The 19526-nt window shown below is 35.4% G+C and overlaps 2 protein-coding genes across 2 annotated transcripts in view; both read right to left on the bottom strand.

Moving 5' to 3' along the window:
- Positions 1-19526, bottom strand: part of EXOC2 (exocyst complex component 2) — a 212368-nt gene that overhangs the window by 168214 nt on the left and 24628 nt on the right. The window lies entirely within an intron of this gene.
- Positions 11796-12635, bottom strand: HUS1B (HUS1 checkpoint clamp component B; the record flags this gene model as incomplete). Its single annotated transcript, XM_081296226.1, has 1 exon — positions 11796-12635. The coding sequence occupies one exon, from the start codon at positions 12633-12635 to the stop codon at positions 11796-11798; it is 840 nt and encodes a 279-aa protein (XP_081152352.1).

Genomic DNA, 19526 nt, shown 5'->3' with positions numbered 1-19526 from the left:
ATAGCTTCAGGATGGGGACTGGTAACTGGAAAGCACAGGCATGAAAGTCCCAACTCCCCAACCTCCAATCCAGGCAGAAGGGCTGAAGGGTAAGTTGATAATCAATGGTCAGTAACTTAACCAATTATGCCTATGTAAGAAAGCCTCCATAAAAACCCAAAAGCATGTTGGCTCATCCCAGGTACTTGGGTGGCTGTGGCAGGAGGATCATAAGTTCCAAGTCAGTCTGAGAATTTTAGCAACACTCTGTCTCAAAATAAAATTTTAAAATGAGATAGGGATATCAAGTGGTTGAGCACTTGCCTAGCATTTGCAAGTTACAGGGCTCAAAAAATAAAAATAAAATGGGATTGGATACAGAGATACTACCCAGACCATAATGGAATGAAATTAGAAATCAATGATAAAATTTTTTAAAAAAGCTACTCCAACACCTGGAGACTAAACAACATACTATTGAATGATGCATAGATAACAGAAGACACCAGGGAGGAGATTAAAAAAAAATTCTTAGAGGTAAATGAGAACTCCGATACAACTTATCAAAATCTCTAGGACACTATGAAGGCAGTGCTAAGAGGAAATTTCATTGCATGAAGTTCATTCACTAAAAGAAGGAAAAGTCAACGAATAATCGACCTGACATTACAGCTCAAAGCCCTAGAAAAAGAAGAACAAACCAACACCAAAAGTAAAAGACAGGAAACAATAAAAACAGGGCAGAAATCAATGAAACTGAAACTAAAGAAATAATTCAAAAAATTGACAAAATAAAAAGCTGGTTCTTTGAAAAAATAAATAAAATTAGGCACTCTAACAAAAAGAAGGAGGGAGAAAACTCAAATTACTAAAATTTTTGATGAAAAAGGAAATTTCACGACAGACACTATTGAAATACAGAATACAATTGGAAACTATTTTGAAAATTTATACTCCAGTAAAAGAAAACCTCGAAGACACCGACAAATTTCTAGAGGCATATGATCAACCCAAACTGAGTCAAAAGGACATACACAATTTAAATAGATCAATTTCAAGCAAGGAAATAGAATATACCATCAAAAGCCTACCAACCAAGAAAAGCCCGAGACCAGACAGATTCACAGCTGAGTTCTATAAAACCTATAAAGAAGAATTAATGCCAACACTCCTCAAATTATTCCATGAAACAGAAAAGGAAGGAACCCTTCCAAAATCAAATCTACAAAGCTAGTATCATCCTGATACCAAAACCAAGAAGAGACACAACAAGGAAAAAAAATTTCAGACCAATATCCCTGATTAACATTGATGCAAAAATTCTTAGTAAAATTCTAGCAAATCACATACAAAAACATTTTAAAAATAGTGCACCATGATCAAGTGGGGTTCATTCCAGGGATGCAAGGTTGGTTCAACATATGGAAATCAATAAATATAATTCTCACATCAATAGACTTATATCAATTGATGCAGATAAAGCATTTGACAAAATATAGCACCCTTTCATATTCAAAACACTAGAAAAACCACGGATAATAGGAACATACCTCAACACTGTAAAAGCTATCTATGCTAAACCCAAGGCCAACATCATTCTAAATGGAGAAAAATCAGAAGCATTCCCTCTAAAAACTGGAACAAGACAGGGATGCCCTTTCACCACTTCTATTCAACAGTCCTTGAAACTCTAGCCAGAGCAATTAGACAGACTAAAGAAATTAAAGGGATACAGAGAGGAAGAGAACTCAAACTACCATTATTTGCTGACAACATGAGTCTATACTTGGAGGATCCAAAAAAACTTCACTAGAAAACTTCTAGAATTAATTAATAAATTCAGCAAAGTAGAAGAATATAAAATCAATATTCATAAATCAAATACTTTTCTATACATCAGTGATGAATCCTCTGAAAAAGAAATTAGGAAAACTACCCATTCACAATAGCCTCAAAAAATAGATAGATAGATAGATAGATAGATAGATAAGATACTTGAGAATCAAACTTAACAAAAGAGGTGAAAAGACCTCTACAATGAAAACTACAGAACACTAAAGAAAGAAGTTGAAGAAGACCTTAGAAGACGGAAAGATCCCCCATGTTCCTGGATAGGGAAAATTAATATTGTCAAAATGGCCATAATTAGGCCCAAATCTTCATCATAGCAGATTAGGCCCTGACTTCCTTAATAAGACTCCTAAAGTGCAAGAAACAAAACCAAGAATTAATAAAAGGGATGAACTCAAACTAAAAAGCTTCTTCTCAGCAAAAGAAACATTCAATGAGGTAAACAGAGAGACTACAATTTGGGAGCAAATTTTCGCCACATGTCAGATACAGAACTAACCTCGAGGATATATAAAGAACTCAAAAAACTTAACACCAAAAAAACAAACAACCCAAACAATAAATGGGCTAAGGAGCTGAACAGACACATCTCAGAAGAAGATATACATTCATCAACAAATATGTGAAAAAATGTTCAACATCTCTAGCAATTAGAGAAATGCAAATCAAAACTAAGATTTCATCTCACGCCAGTCAGAATGGCAGTTATCAAGAATACAGACAAATGCAGATTGCAGAATCACATCAGTTACACATCCACAATTTTACATAATGCCCTATTAGTAACTGTTATATTCTGCAATCTGCATTTGGGGTAAAAATTGGGAGTTCATAACCCACTTCAATCTAATGTATGAAATATGATATGTCAAGAGCTTTGTAATGTTGTGAACAACCAATAAAAAAATAAAATAAAATTTAAAAAAGCATTAAAAAAAAAGAATACAGACAACAGTAAATGTTGGTGAGGACATGGGGGAAAAGGCACACTCATACACTGCTGGTGGGACAGAAAATTGGTACAACCAATCTAGAAAGCAGTATGGAGATTCCTTAGAAAACTTGGACTGGAACCACCATTTTACCCAGCTATCCCACTCCTCGTTCTATACCCAAAGGACTTAAAATACTATAGTGATGCAACCACATCAGTGTTCATAGCAGCTCAATTCATAATAGCTAAACTGTGGAAGCAACCTAGATGCCCTTCAACAGATGAAGGGAATAGAGAAACTGTGGTATATCTACACAATGGAATATTACTCAGCATTAAAAGAGAATAAAATTATGGCACATGTAGGTAAATGGATGGAGTAGGAGAATATCATGCTAAGCAAAGTAAGCCAATCCCAAAACACCAAAGGCCAAATGTTCTTTCTGATAAGTGAATGCTGATCTATAACAGGGAGGGGGGAGGAATGGGGAAAATGGAGGAACTTTGATTGGACAAAGGGGAAGAAGGGAACAGAAGGTGAGTGAGGGCAAGAAAGATAGTGGAATGAGATGGCCATCATTATCCTAGGTACATGTATGACTTCACATATGGTGTGACACTACATCATGTACAACCGTATGTGCTGCAATTGTATACAATGAATCAAAATTCATTCTGCTGTTATATATGTCTAATTAAAATTAATTACTTAATTTTTTAAAAAAATCGATACAACATCTAAAAAAGTATCTAAGTATTTGCAAATTAAACAACATACTTCTAAATAATGGTCAAAGAAGAACTCAAAATGAAAAAAAAAATTATTTTGAGGGCTGGTGCTATAGCTCAGTGGCAGAGCACTTGTCTAGCATGAGTGAGGCACTGGGTTCTATCCTCAGCACCACATAAAAATAAACAAATAAAATAAAGGCATTCTGTCCAATCTACAAATACAAAAAAAAATTGTTTTTTTAATTATTTTGAACTGAAAACAAAAATATGTCAAAATTTGAGGGACACCAAAAAAAAAGTGGTTTTAAAACTTCTTTAAAAGAAACTAGAAATAAAGCCAAAGTAAGGGGATAGGGGACAGCAGAAAAAGGAAGCAGAAACAGGAAAATAATATAGAGTGGAAATCAATAAAATAAAAAGGAATAGAGAAAAAATTTAAAGTCCAAAGTTAATCGCCAAAAATTAATACAATTGATAAGTTCTAGCAAAACTCTTTAAAAAAAAAAAAAACAAGATAATCACCAATGTCAGAATAAAATCAGGGATAACTACAGATATAAAAGACATTTAAAGAAAAATAAAGGAATATTATGAACAACTTTATACCAATGAATTTCACAATAATTTTTAGATGAACTAAAAAATTCCTTGAAAGGACAAGTCATGATAATCAAATAAAATGAAATAGAAAATCTCAGTAACTTCATATTTACTAAACAAATTGAATTCATCATCAAAACTGTCTTACAAAGAAAACCAGATGGTTTCACTGATGAATTCTAACCAACATTTAAGGAAGAATAATAAACCTACATAAATTATTTCATAAAACAGGTTTTTCCCAGTCATGAAAGGACAGTTTCAGCTTTCAGAAATGAATCACTGTAAGCCACCACATTAAAAGAAAAAAGATTATATGCTTATCTAAACAGCGGTAAAAGAAGCCTTTCACAAAACCCAACACCCATTCATGATTAAAAATTCTCACAGGGTACAGTGGCACATGCCTGTATGAAATCCCAGCAGCTCTGGAGGCTGAGGCAGGAGGATCACAATTTCAAAGCCAGCCTCAGCAACTTGCAAGGCCCTAAACAACTTAGCGAGATCCTGTCTGAAAATAAAAAAGGGTTGGAGATGTGGTTTAGTGGTTGAGCACCTCTTGTGTACACACACACACACACACACACACAAATCTTCAACTAGGATTGGATGATATCTCCTCAATCCAATAAAAACAATTGGAAGGAGACTGAACACAGGAAAAATCATACTTAATGGTGAAATGCTTTCCTCCTTAGACCCACAACAAAGAAAGGATGCCTCTTCAGGCTGGGGTTGTGGTTCATCGGTAGAGTGCTTGCCTAGCACGTATGAGGCCCTGAGTTCCATCCTCAGCACAACATAAAAATAAATAAATAAAATAAAGGTATTGTGTCCAACTACAACTTAAAAATAAATATTTTTTTAAAAAAACCTCTTCAAAGTAACACTTATCTTCCACTAGCTTCTATCCTAGCCCCCATATACTTCTTAGTACCATCCCCAGAATTTACTACCCTAGTCCACATATTCATTTGTCTTATAACTTCTTCACAAATTTATTGTTCTGCATCTAAAATGAAAATAAACATCAATTGGTCAATTGGTCATTTATTTTGACTTCATTCTCTTGTACATGTAAAATTAATAAAACTAGTGTGCTTTTCTCTTGTTAATAAATTATTGTGTTAATTTGGTTAATCTAACCAAAGAGCCCACATAAGAACCAGGAGTGGTTGGGGGTTGGGGGTGAGTAGATTCTCCTTCCCCTACTATAAACCAATAGATTTGGTAGATGTGGGGGAGGACTTATTTCCAACTCTACACTGAGAGAAATAAGCAGCAATAATACAAGAGTAATGAGTGTATCTACCTTTTAATCACCATAGTTCTCTAAAAGGAACCATGGATAAATAGTTCATCTGAGGGGTAAGGCAGGACGTATACAAGTTAAGCATGAAATATTTTCTTGACCCAGTAAGGAAGTACTCAAGGAATAATGGAGATATGTCAAAAGAATATAGGAGCTAGATTTTGAGCATCAAAAAAATTAATAACAATAGATTACAATCTATTTAAAGTTTAATAACTGTGCTTAGTAATATGTACTGTTGTTCTTTTTAAATATATTTAATTATTTTTGCTGTGCTGGTGATCAAACCTACAGTATCACACATGTTAGGCATATGCTCTGACACTAAGCCACATCCCCAGTCCTGCTCTTTTTTTAATAAGTACATACTAAAGTATTCAGAATGAAGAAGAGATGTGCACACCTCATTCTCAAAATGCTTCGGGAAAAAAAAAACCACACAGATAGATGGATGGAATAAAGCCAACAGGACAAAAAGTAAACAACTGATGGGTGTTTTAGTCAGCTTTTGAATTGCTATAAACAAAACACCCGACAAGATCAATGTAGAGGAGAAAAAGGTTATTTTGGCTGGTTCAGTCAACCAGTCTGTCAACCCCATGACCCTGAGTCTGAGGTGAGGCAGAACGTCAGGGAGGAAGGATATAGTAGAGAGAGGAAGGGTACAGTAGAGGAAAGCAGCTCAGAACATGGCAACCACGGCAGGAAATTGCACTCACCCAGGACAAAATCTAAACCACAAAGGCACAGCCCCAGTGTTCAACTTCCTCCAGCCAGACCCTACATGACAACAGGTACTGCCCAATTAATCCTTATCAGTGGATAAACCTCTTATATTCTAATCATTTCATCTCTGAAAATTCTCTCACACATGAGCTTTTAGGGAACACTGCATATCTAAACTATAACAGGGTCTGATTAAAGGGTTTTCAAGGGTTATTTACCAACATTAAAGAGTTTACAGGAGTTAGTTACTTTTAATATTCCTAAAAGTTTTAATTCTTAAGTTACATAAAAATAAAAAGTTACCAAAATTATTCTTTGGTATTCTTTTGAAACATAAATTTATCACATTTTAATATTCTATGAATCAACACAGAAATCCAACTATTAATAAGAAATCATAAAACAAATACTTATTTTTAACATTTGATAACAGCAAAATGCACAAGCAATCAACAAATGAAACTTTTTGTGGGGTGGTACCAGGGATCGAACTCAGGAGCACTCGGCCACTGAGCTACATCCCCAGCCCTATTTTGTATTTATTTGAGACAGGGTCTCAGCAAGGTGCCTTGCTTTTACTGAGACTGGCTTTGAATGCTTGATCATCCTGCCTTAGCCTCCCAAGCCACAGGGATTACAGGTATGTGCCACTGTACCTGGCTCAATAAACTAATTTTAAATAATAGACATACTAGATGATTTAATAGTTAAGCTTACATAAAGCTTTAGAAATAAATATTCCTTTAAGGAGACATTCTATTGTTAACCCTTTAAACATGCTTCTAAATGCAGAGAAGAGTGAAAAGTTTGTTTTGAGTACATGTCTGAGAACTATTATAAATTGATAAATGTGAAATCCAGGTAACATATTAAAAAAATTCGCCAGGCATGGTGGCAGATGCCTGTAATCCCAGTGGCTCGGGAGGCCGAGACAGGAGGATGGAGAGTTCAAAGCCAGCCTCAGCAAAAAGCAAGGCACTAAGCAACTCAGTTGAGACCTTGTTTCTAAATAAAATACAAAATAAGGCTGGGGATGTGGCTCAGTGACTGAGTGCACCTGAGTTCAATCCCCAGCACAAAAAATAAAATAAAATAAAATTTCATGGAACTGAAAAGACATTTGGCCACAAAGTTCTAACAACCATTTAAACAAACAGACATTATATTGCCCCAAAGATACTACAAGAATTGCAGGGAAATACTAAGAAAAGGTTGGATAATTAACCTGCTCCATTAATTAATACCTACAAACCAACTCTGAACAAAGGAAAATGCTTCCTTCAATTGGCATGGAAAAGTAGGCCCTCAATGAGTAGTGATTTAATTATCTTGCTGGCACTATTAAGTTGTGACCTCAATTGTACAACACAAATTGGGTAAGCATGTGGCTTCAGTGGATTACTTTCAGTATCTGGTCTAGTTCACATAAAGAACCAAATTTTCAAGTAGAAATTCTCTGTTCCCCTTGTTTCCAGAGAAACAGTAGCATGACAACTATCAGTAATTACCAGTGACATTAATATTATAGAAAAGATGATTACTAGTGATTACTAGAAATATCAGACTAACAACAATCTTTGAAAATGACACTTTTGATTACCAGAAGAGTATAGGCTGGTATTCACACAATCAGAGCCAAAAGAGACTTGATCCAATTAATATTTAGTCTTGTCATCTGAAGAAAATGTAACTCAGAGATGTCAAATGACCTTTACAAAGTCACACATTTTATTAGCTTTAAAACAGACCTTGGTTTCCTGATTCAAAGAGTCTAATATCACTCTTCTATACTACCTTATGTACCATGAGGTCCTTTGTATATATGACAAATGAGATAAGAACTTTGGCTGTTTCTCAGTAATCTGTGGCTCTGGCTCATTCTGATGTGAAATTAGAATACCTCTGGTCTCAAGGCAAAACTAAAAACTAACAGAGCATTTCTAATTCACTCTCAATTTTCAAAATCCATTTGCAGTCATTTATCAAGGGTCATATTCCTAACTACTTTACCCTCAAAGTTTATCCAAATAAAATAAAGTAATACCTGGGAAAATAATAATGATGATGATAATAATGTCTGAGAGTGATGAATCAAAAAGTGTGATCTACTTTGAAGAGTATAGGTCTATACCAGACACACAAACTAGGAGGCAGGTAAAAATCTAGCTGTTCATATGCAAAAATAATATTTCCTTACCACCTATTTCCTTAACCAAGGACAAATCATACTTTAAGGAAGACCAGTAAGCTATTTAATTTAGAAATACAAGAATATGCTTTTTTATACTGTTGTAGCCACTGCCTGCTGAAGTATGCACTTTTATTTGTGGAATTAATAATAGAGATTTCTCAACACTCTTCCAGTTAAAAATATACTACACTCGAGGTAATATTTTTATTAAAATCACAAATAAATAATTTCTTATTGCTCTCATAAAAGAATCATGTTAATTTACCAAGTATTTTTCAACTGTCTGACCTGAATTGGAATAAACAGAACTAGGAGCATCCTTATAGGAATGAATCAGCTAACAGACACTTGTCTGATTTTTTTTTTTTTTTTTGATATTGGTAACCTATTCACATACTAAACATACACTCAAGAACAATTAAAAGAAATACAAGTCTGTTATGTAGATAAGCTTACTACAGCTTTTAGCAAATGATATCTACTAGGACAATAATATTTATATTGAGATGTCCACTTTGGGATATAAAGAACAACTTTAATACATTTTGTCAATGATTTATTTTCTGTAGATAAGAGTGAAACATAAAAGGCACAATGTTTCCTTGCTTCTCAGTAGTAGTGTCTCCCTGAAAGATACAAATGAGAGAAGCTGAAATAATTTATAAACCTGATACCTTGGCTTTTTTTTTTTTTAATATGAGACTTGTTTTCTGTATAAGTATCTTTTACCCTCTTTTGGTACCAGGGATTGGACCCAGAGGTGCTTAACCACTGAGCCACATCCCCCACCCATTTTATTTTTTGAGATAGGGTCTCCCTAAATTGCTTAAGGCCTCACGAAGTTGCAGAGGCTGGCTTTGAACTTGCAATCCTCCTGCCTCAGCTTCCCAAGCCACTGAGATTACATGCGTGCACCACTGCACCCACCTAGAAGTATCATTTTGTGGCAAATAATTTCATTCCTCCCTGAAAAAACAAAGACATCATCAAACAAAAGCAATATGGCAACACTCTTCAAAAAACATTTGAGATTGTTTTAATGTAATTTTGCCTTTTTAGGTAAGTGGTACATTCACAAAGTACTATAGATTCATCTTAATATAAGTATTTCCAAACTGAATTAAGGCTTGATAGAATAAGCTCAAAACATAAAGATCTATGAAGACTTTGGAGACTGGTTTCTAAAATAGATCTTGACTTAGTCAAATGCCCCTGGTCACTTTGATGTTCTGTGAAACTGTTTCCTCAACTACAAATACGGTGATTGGATGATATCATCTCTAAGGCATCTTTCGGTTTCTATTTCTAATAGAGTCTTATAGAATTAAGCATTTAAACTCAATAACTAATGTATAAATATGGAAATGAACCCTTCTTAGCTTTTCACAAACTAAAAACCTATAAGAACGTTGTTATTTTAAATTTATATTTTATAAAATTTTTTGACTACCATTAGAATGATATAAACTTTCAAGAGCTATTTAGATGGCCTTTTGCTATTTCCATAATCTAGCTTAGTAAATAACCAAATTATCTCTAGCTTAGTAAATAACCCAAGTTGAAAAAAAACTTATCCTTCCCTTTTTCAAAAGTTCCACTGCATAGACTAGGCTATAAAACTTCTGACAGACACTTTCTGTTCATGAATTACTAAATTATAAAAATTCACCAAATTAAACTTCACAAACCATAAGATTTCTCATTTCCCTCAGTTTCTTTAAATACATAAAAAGGAAGAAACAGAAAGAGAGACTGGCAGTCTAATGGAAAAACAGAGGGGAGAGAGGATGAAACAGTCAAATAAAAGATGACAACTAAAGCTTGAACACTCCAAAACAAGAAAAGAAAAAAGAGATGCCACAAATAAATGCAAGTCCTGTTTATGGTACAGAACAGAAAAAAAAACTTCAGAGCTTAGAATTTTCTATGTTAAAACATTTGTTTTTCACTTTCATGTTTAAAGTATATGAAAATTCTGATAAGAGGATTTTTTAATGGCTTTTTAACAATTTTTTTTCACAGCTTAGACTTTAATGGGCTCATTTGACTTGACTAGGTCCAATGTTTGTGTTCCATAACAACACAGATGGAACCAGCAAAACAAATTTAACTGTCTTACCACCAAAACTAATGTGTAAATATTCATTTCTGATTAAAATATAGTCAGGAATTTACTAAGTATACAAAAATAAAGACTTCCAAGGTATACAGGATCTTACTGAGCAAGCTACTAAAAAAATTAAACTAAAATTTAATATAAAAGAATATGACCAATTATGTGATATTATTCCATCAATATACCAACCTTTTAAATCTCTTCTCCTTTTTCTCAAAATAATGAAGGATAAAGAATTATTTCCTAAGTGGAGCTCATTACTATGGGGGAGCAAATGGAAACTTGGTTTATCCAAAAGTTACATAAGCAACATCTTGGTTCACATAAACTTAACTATTTCCTTGATTCATTATATGAATACAATACATATGAAAAATAAACCTAATAAAAAGCAATTCAAACTATATAGATCATAAATCCAAAAATAACATACAGTTAGTTGACTATTTAACCAATAGGGGGGTTATTAATGCCAACCCCTGATGAGCGCCAACCCCTGCAAAATCTGTGTATAACTCTAAGCTTCCCAATAGAAAAAGGAGATTAAAATGAAATTTACAGTAATACAAAATATACTAGAGTTGATTTTATACAGTTGTAATACTTCAGCTTTATATTTCTATCAACTATAAATGGGACCATGTATGGTATCTATGTGTTTAAGTTTTCATTCATTGTAACTAATAGATTCATGGATATTTTATGGTACTAAAAGATAAAAGACTTATCTACATATATTTTATGTATTTGTGACATTTTCTTCCTCATTTTTTAATATATTTCTAGGCTAAGCACCTCCTCCATGAATTTTTCAAATTGCTGCAAATCTACACACACACACACAAAATCTGCATATAAGTGGACCCACATAGTTACCATTCAAGGGCCAACTGTACACTAATATCTCCTTTAACAAAATACAGTGTCTTACAAAGAATGTGATGTACATAAATGCTGGATGAATACCCTTATTTTTAAATATACTGACTTCTCTGGATTAAGCAAAGTCTTTCAGAAAATGTTTATTTTATTTTAAAAAGAGAAAAATACCATTCTTCATATTAGTATGTTATAATAATGACAAAATTGTTTTAGGATTTAGAGGTATTTCCATTTATTTTGTTACAATCTCTTTTTTATTTTGTTACAATCTCTTTTTTATTTTGTTACAATCTCTTTTCCATCTATTTCTTTAATATCAATTTTGCAAAGGAAGCTCTCAATGAAACATATACCCTCATAATCCACTGAGGGTACAGACTCAATTGAATTAACTCAAGGTCTATTTCAATTATGAAGAGATCCTAAATTTTGTGATTTTGTTTTTGTTTTTAATCCAGGCTGGTTGATTTTTTTATAAGGCAGGAATGAAATACTGAAGAGAGACATCTTCATGAACCAAAACAAGATGAAGAAGAGTATTGCTCAAAATATTGCATAAGGCCGTTTTGGGATTTATCTGCTGTCCCTCAAAAAACTGCAGAAGTTTCCTATTCTCTACCCGCACTTGCACCATGTTCTCCGGGTCTCTGTCTTGGGTCACGCTATGAGCAGACTTTAAAGGATTTCCAAGATTTTTAAAATAACTTTTAATAGATACTACATCAGTCTCTATACTCAAGTTCATTTTACCATTTAGATTTGCTTCCACCAGCACGTTATCGCCCATGTTGGCCATCCTTTCCACAATGCTCTTCAGGGTCTTCAAAGCTGGCAGATAAACACTCACATCAGAGACTTGAATACTGGGCTCTGGGTACTCTTTCCACCATCTTCTGGGAAGCACCCTCACAGGTAGATCATGGACCATCACATGGGTGTGCCCAGTGCGTGATGCCAGCTCTACCGCCACTGTGAGGCAGGGGCGACGCTTGTTGGTCAGCTGGATTTTCAGAGAGGCAGCATTTCCTGCACTTCTCACAGCTCTGTACAAATGCTCTGATATCAGCTCTAGATAAATCTCATTGAGCTCTTCAGAAACACCTTCCATGTTAAACTGGTAGAAGGAGGCTCCCCGCATCACTTCGCACCACAGCCTGGCCTCTCGGGTGGCCCTGGGGCCTGTGGGACCAAAGCACAGTTTGTCTTGGCACACACGGAGCACGCAGACCTTTGCCAGCTTTGCTATGGTGCCACTGACCTGAATGAAGAGCTCTATAAAGCCCTTGTTGGTGATCTTGGCACGAAACTTCATGCTGCCGCGGAGAGAGTAGCCACTGCGCTTTCCAAAGACAGATGCCTATGGCTGCACCCTTTTCCGGTTCCCCAGGTGCACCCACTTGCCCGCCCTCCCCTCTGCCTCTAGCAGAGCATGCACTGGGTTCCGCCTACCTACAGGCCCCTTTGGTGTAGAGCTACCAAAGGGGGCCTCCCTGCCCATTCTCACCTGTCTTCTACTGCCTCTCTACCAAAAAAAAAAACTTCACTGTTCCCACTCTGGTTATAAAAAGGATAGTTTTCCATTGCATAAACTTAATGAAAATTCTATATAGTATGAGGAGAATTAAAAGCATCACTCATAACTAGGCCCTTTTTGATCTTTTTTGGCTTATACCCAGTACTGTCTTCTTCAAATCAGGACACATACTGTGTTCTCTTATTTAAAAAAAAAAAATTATAGCATACTAGACATACACTTTACAACCTGATTTTTACACATAAATAGATAATGGGCATACTTCCATGTTGTTAAAACACAAATTTACGTCATTTTCATGGCTACTTGGTTTTTTATTATATAATCACTTATTCTACAACTGACATTTAGATTATTTTCAATTTTTTTCCTACAATAACACAAAACAATGAACATTATTGTACAAAATATTTTTGTCCATTTTCCCAACTATTTCCTTGCATTAAATTCAAAGAGAACTAAAGATACACATTTACAATTGGACTACCACCAAAGTGGCATGTAGAAAGCTCTAACAACACAACCTCCCATCAGCACAATTCATTTTATATACAGTAACGTCATGGGTAAAATACATGGGTTCATTCTGCATTTTAAGTGCGTGAATTCTACCTTCATGGTCTTCACCTCTTTTTATGAAGCTTATGTTTATTGATGTTTAAGATCTCCCATAAGAATATTAGCCTTCTGTCCCTATAAACATCTCCCAAAGTTTATAGTGCTCTTTACCCTTAGGAAATAATGAAATAATGAATCTTTATATACCAAACCTATTGAGCTTTTCTTCACTACTAAAGTGTCTGTGGATGAAGGTGGCCCCCTGCTAGTCATTGCTATGAGAGGAAAAAGTTAGAGGCATACCTTCCAGAAAGTTCTACTGGTCCTGATCAGAGTTGTCCAGCAGGGAAGAGGTTTCTTTTGAAAGATAAACCTTGAGCACAACTGGTATTACCTGAGGCTCCAACACTGCTGAGGGTGCTATGAGTGGAAGGGACAGTCACAGGGCTGGGAGACTGCTGGGGGTGGGTAGTCTTCATCTCTAGATCAAAGAAGGGACTATCAGGAAGTCTGTGGTGTTGACCTCCCACCCTAACTCCCAGTCCTCCCCAAGATGCTAATTTCCTATTATAGAACCAAATAAAGGTAGGGATGGCAGGCTTGTTGCTTAGGGCTACAGAGACTGTACAGTCTACCTTGAATGTAAAGAAGGACAGCAGTAATTTTGAAGATCAGCAGAAGGCAGGTGCTTCATGGTGTGGTGGGCCACTCCAGCTGAGGTGTCATAGTCCCAAAGTTGACAGCCGGCTTCATCTTATTCCTGGCCCACAAATGAGTCCTGAATCTCATTCCATTCATAGCCCATGCACAGCATCAACTCAGTCAGGCTGGAGGTCATGGTAGTCAGGAAGTGAATTGATGTAAAGCTTTAGTTCTACTTTATGGCCCATATTTGCCCATAGGTCCCTCAGGATTTCCCCTAAAGTGCATCTCTCGAGCTGGGCATGATAGAGCATGCCTGGAATCCTAGCAACTCAGGAGGCTGAAGCAGAAAAGTACAAGTTCAAGGACAGCCCTGGCAACTTAGTGGAGACCATGGCACAAAAAATAAAAACATTAGTGATGTATCTCAGTGATAAAGCACCCTAGATTCAAACTCCAGAACCAAATAAATAAAGTGCCTCTATCACTGGTGTTAAAGATTAGGAATTCCACAGACACATAAAAAGTAATCCTCTTACACCTGTTTCTGCAATGTTCTACCCATTAAAAGGCAGTATCCAGTGATGACTCCTAGGCTCTCCACATCTACCATAAGGCCATTGTACTTTTGGACCTTTAATAATTCTGGAGTAGCATAAAGAGGGCTGCCATAAAAGCTTGTTTGCAAGAACTAATACCAATACTTTTCAATTTATTTCAGGAAATAGAAAAAGAGGGAGTACTTCCAAACTCATTCTATGAGGCCAATATCACACTGATTCCAAAACCAGATAAAGACACTTCAAAGAAAGAAAACTTCAGACCAATATCTCTAATGAACATAGATGCAAAAATCCTCAATAAAGTTCTGGCGAATCAGATACAAAATCATATCAAAAAGATTGGGCACATAATCAAGTGGGATTCATCCCAGGGATGTAAGTTTGGTTCAACATTCAGTGATTTAATCAATAAATGTAATTCATCACATCAATAGACTTAAAGATAAGAATCATGATCATCTCAATAGACGCAGAAAAAGCATTTCACAAAATACAGCACCCCTTTATGTTCAAAACACTAGAAAAACTAGGGATAACAGGAACATATCTCCATACTGTAAAGGCTATCTACGCTAAGCCTCAGGCCAACATCATTCTAAAGGGAGAAAAATTGAAGGCATTCCCTCTAAAATCTGCAACAAGACAGGGATGCCCTCTTCCACCACTTCTATTCAACATAGTTCTTGAAACACTGGCCAGAGCAATTAGACAGACGAAAGAAATTAAAGGAATAAGTATAGGAAAAGAAGAACTTAAATTAGAATTATTTGCTGATGATATGATTCTATACCTCGAAGACCCAAAAAACACCACCAAAAAACGTCTAGAACTAGTAAATGAATTCAGCAAAGTAGCAGGATATAAAATCAACACCCATAAATCAAAGGCATTTCTGTATATCAGTGACAAATTCTCTGAGAAGGAAATGAGGAAAACTACCCCATTCACAATATCCTCAAAAAATTAAGATATTTGGGAATCAACAAAAGAGGTGAAAGATCTATACAATGAAAACTACAGAACCCTAAAGAGAGAATTCAAAGACCATAGAAGATAGAAAGATCTACCTTGCTCATGGATTGGCAGAATTAATATTATCAAAATGACCATACTACCAAAAGCACTATACAGGTTTAATGCAATTCCAATCAAAATCCCAATGGCATTCCTCATAAAACTAGAAAAAGCAATCATAAAATTCATCTAGAAAAATAAGAGACCCAGAATAGCTAAAGCAATTCTAAGCAGGAAGAGCGAAGCAGGTAGTTTCGCTATACCAGACCTTAAACTATACTACAGAGCAATAGTAACAAATACAGCATGGCATTGGCACCAAAACAGGCCAGTAGACCAATGGTACAGAATAGAGAACACAAAGACTAACCCACAAAATTACAATTATCTTATATTAGATAAAAGTGCCAAAAACATGCACTGGAGAAAAGATAGCATCTTCAACAAATGGTGCTGAGAAAATTAGAAATCCATATGCAACAAAATGAAATTGAACCCCTATCTCTCACCATGCACAAAACTTAACTCAAAATGGATCATGGACCTAGGAATTGAACCAGAGACTCTGTGTCTAATAGAAGAAAAAGTAGGCCCTAATCTTCATCATGTGGGATTAGGCCCCGATTCCTTAATAAGACCCCTATAGCACAAGAATTAAAAACAAGAATCAATAAATGGGATGGATTCAAACTAAAAAGATTTTTTTTCTCAGCAAAAGAAACAATCTGTGAGGTGAACAGAGAGCCTATATTCTGGGAGCAAATTTGTACCTCTCACACATCAGATAGAGCACTAATCTCTAGGGTATATAAAGAACTCAAGAAGCTAAGCACCAAAAAAAAACAACTAACCCAATCAATAAATGGGCCAAGGACCTGAACAGACAGTTCTCAGAAGAGGATATTTAATCAATCAACAAATATATGAAAAAATGCTCATCATCTCTAGCAATCAGAGAAATGCTAATCAAAATTACTCTAAGATATCATCTCACTCCGGTCAGAATGGCAGCTCTTATGAAGACAAACAAAAAAGTGTTGCCGAGGATGTGGGGGAAAAGGACACTCATACATTTCTGGTGGGACTGCAAATTGATACAGCCAATTTGGAAAGCAGTATGGAGATTCCTTGGAAATCTGGGAATGGAACCACCATTCGACCAAGCTATTCCTCTTCTCAGACTATACCCAAAGGACTTAAAAACAGCATACTACAGGGACACAGCCACATCAATGTTTATAGCAGCATAATTCACAATAGCTAAACTGTGGAGCCAACCAAGATGTCCTTCAATGGGTGAAAGGATAAAAAAAAAAAAAAAAAAAAGAACATGCATTTATACACAATGGAATATTACTCAGCATTAAAAAAGAACAAAATCATGACATTTGCAGGTAAATGGATGGCGCTGGAGAAGATAATGCTAAGTGAACTCAGCCAATTCCAAAAAAACAAATGCCAATGTTTTCTCTGACTCATAGAGGGGTAGGAAGGGAGAGCATGGGAGGATTAGATTAATTCTAGATAGGGAAGAGGGGTGGAAGGGAAAGGGAGGGGGAAGGGGATTAGCAAGGATGGTGGAATGTGACAGTCATCATTATACAAAGTGCATGTATGAAGACTTGAACTGGGTGTCAATATACCTTATATACAAACAGAGATATGAAAAATTGTGGTATATATGTGTATTAAGAATTGTAATGCAAAAAAAGTACACGTATACTGGCATAAATTAACATAAACATACTTTATATACAGAGATATGAAAAATTGTGCTCTATATGTGTAATAAGGATTGTAATGCATCCCACTGTCGTTGCATATTTAAAAACAATAATAGAATCAATAAAAATAAATAAATAAAAGCTTTTTTGCATAAGTAAACAGACTATTGATGCCAAAGTCTTCAATTTTTATGTTCAGGCTAGCATCTTCTACGGTTTCAATGTTAAGTGTGCCCCAAACTCCCATGTGCTAAAGGCTAGGTCCTCAGAGTGGTGCTACTAGGAGGTGCTGTGGACCTTTAAAAGATGCAGTCCAATGAGAGAACCTTAGGTCACTGAGGACGTAATCTTAAAGGGGGATTGTGAGACCCTAGTATCTTCCTCTCTTTTTCTGTTTCTTGGGCCATTTATAAGCTATTTTGCTCTGCCATGTGCTGTGTTTTTTGGTTTAAAAACAAAAAAATTTCAAAAAGAAAGGAAGGAAACCCCAAAGGACTTCTTGATTATGTGGGATTTAGAAATTAATATTATCAATAAGGTAAATTAAACCTTCTCATTTTTTAGTAGCCTTCTTATTTTTTAGTAGCCTTCTCATTTTTTAGTTTGAAAATACAATAATTTTGGGGTTTTAAAGAATTCATAATGTTTACAATTGAAATAATTCCTTTATAATTTTGAAGGATTATTCTCAAAATAATTTGAAAACTGGCATCACAATACTACAAGATATTTTCTTACATAAGACACAACAAGGTACACTACTAACATCTTAAAGCAGAGGTGAAGATAGCATTCATCATATTTTCATTGCTTATTTACAATTTTGCCCAGTCTTTGGGATAGATTTCTTCCTTGAATAAGCCACAGAACTCACTATGCCCACTGTGGCATCCCACTGCTGAGTGTGTGTCAAAAAAAAAAAAAAAAAAAAAAAACTTCTAATTTTTTTTACAGTCAAAATGCAGTATACTCTGTGTCTTTATTATTTAGCATTGTTGATGGGGTTCTGGGTAGTGGGCATAGTGCCAGTACCTCAAGGGAAAGAATCAAGAAGTCCTGTCTCTTATTCCTTCTCTACTACTCTTTATGTGGAACAAGTTTCTGACCTAAATCGTTTTCTTTTCCTCTAAACTTTTATCATTTTAACTCCCCCCCCCCACATTAAGGGAAGTCTTTATTTCTCCTTCAAATTTAATGACCATCAAAGGCATTCTTCATTTCTGTGATTTTATTTCTACTATCTTTATTCTTTCTTAAAGTTTTCACTCATCTACTTATATTACTTATCTGTTATATGTTATCTGAATTTTTCCATTAGAGCCCTTTGTATTTTTCCCATTATATTTTTCCACATAATCAGAGTGGTTTGAAATTCCTAGATTACTAATTCTCACATCCCTGCCACATTTACGTGTGGTTCTAATCCTAGGTCTATTTCTTCAAACTGTATTTTTAGTCTTTTAGTATGCCTTGTAATGTTTTGTAGAGGCAGGGACCTTTCTAATGTATATTTGCCTTCCAAGTAGTATATGGAACAAAATTTATCTTTAAAAAATTCACTTGTGGCAATTATCATGATCATTGATGACTGTTCTGAGTATGTTTCTGGGTTACTGCTTCAGACCACAGAGTTTTATGGACATGCTTTTTATAGTCACTTGACATCAGACTAATATCTGACTTGATGTCAGATTCTTACTGGGTCAGGGTGCCAGCCTCGTTTACGTCTATTGTCTTTTCCTTCTTATTTGTTGCTTCTAAACTGCTGCACTGCTTCTAGATGATCACTGTTTTCATTAACCCTCCTGTTTTATCTTGTTCAATTCAGTTCTTGAGCATTCCTACAAAACAGGAATCATATGGAGGAATCATGAGGTGCCCAGAAGCTCCTAGCTTCATTTAAGCCTCGCTGAAGTCAGGAAGAATCCCAAACTTCTTGTTAACCTCCTCCAAGGTTGGGGTTCTCCGCTGTTGCGCTTGCGCTAGTCACAGTGTTATAGTTTAGATATTAGTTGTCTTCCAAAAGTTCATGTGAGACAATGCAAGAAAATTTACAGGTGAAATCATAGTTATGAGAGCTTAATTTAATCAGTGCATTCATCCACTAAGAGACATTAACTGAGCAGTACCTATAGGCAGGTAGGATGTGGCTAGAGGAGGTGGGTCAC

This window comes from Spermophilus citellus (genome assembly GCF_964194105.1).
Source record: "Spermophilus citellus genome assembly, chromosome: 5".
Lineage (NCBI taxonomy): Eukaryota > Metazoa > Chordata > Mammalia > Rodentia > Sciuridae > Spermophilus > Spermophilus citellus.
This window is presented reverse-complemented; position numbering and strand designations above follow the sequence as displayed.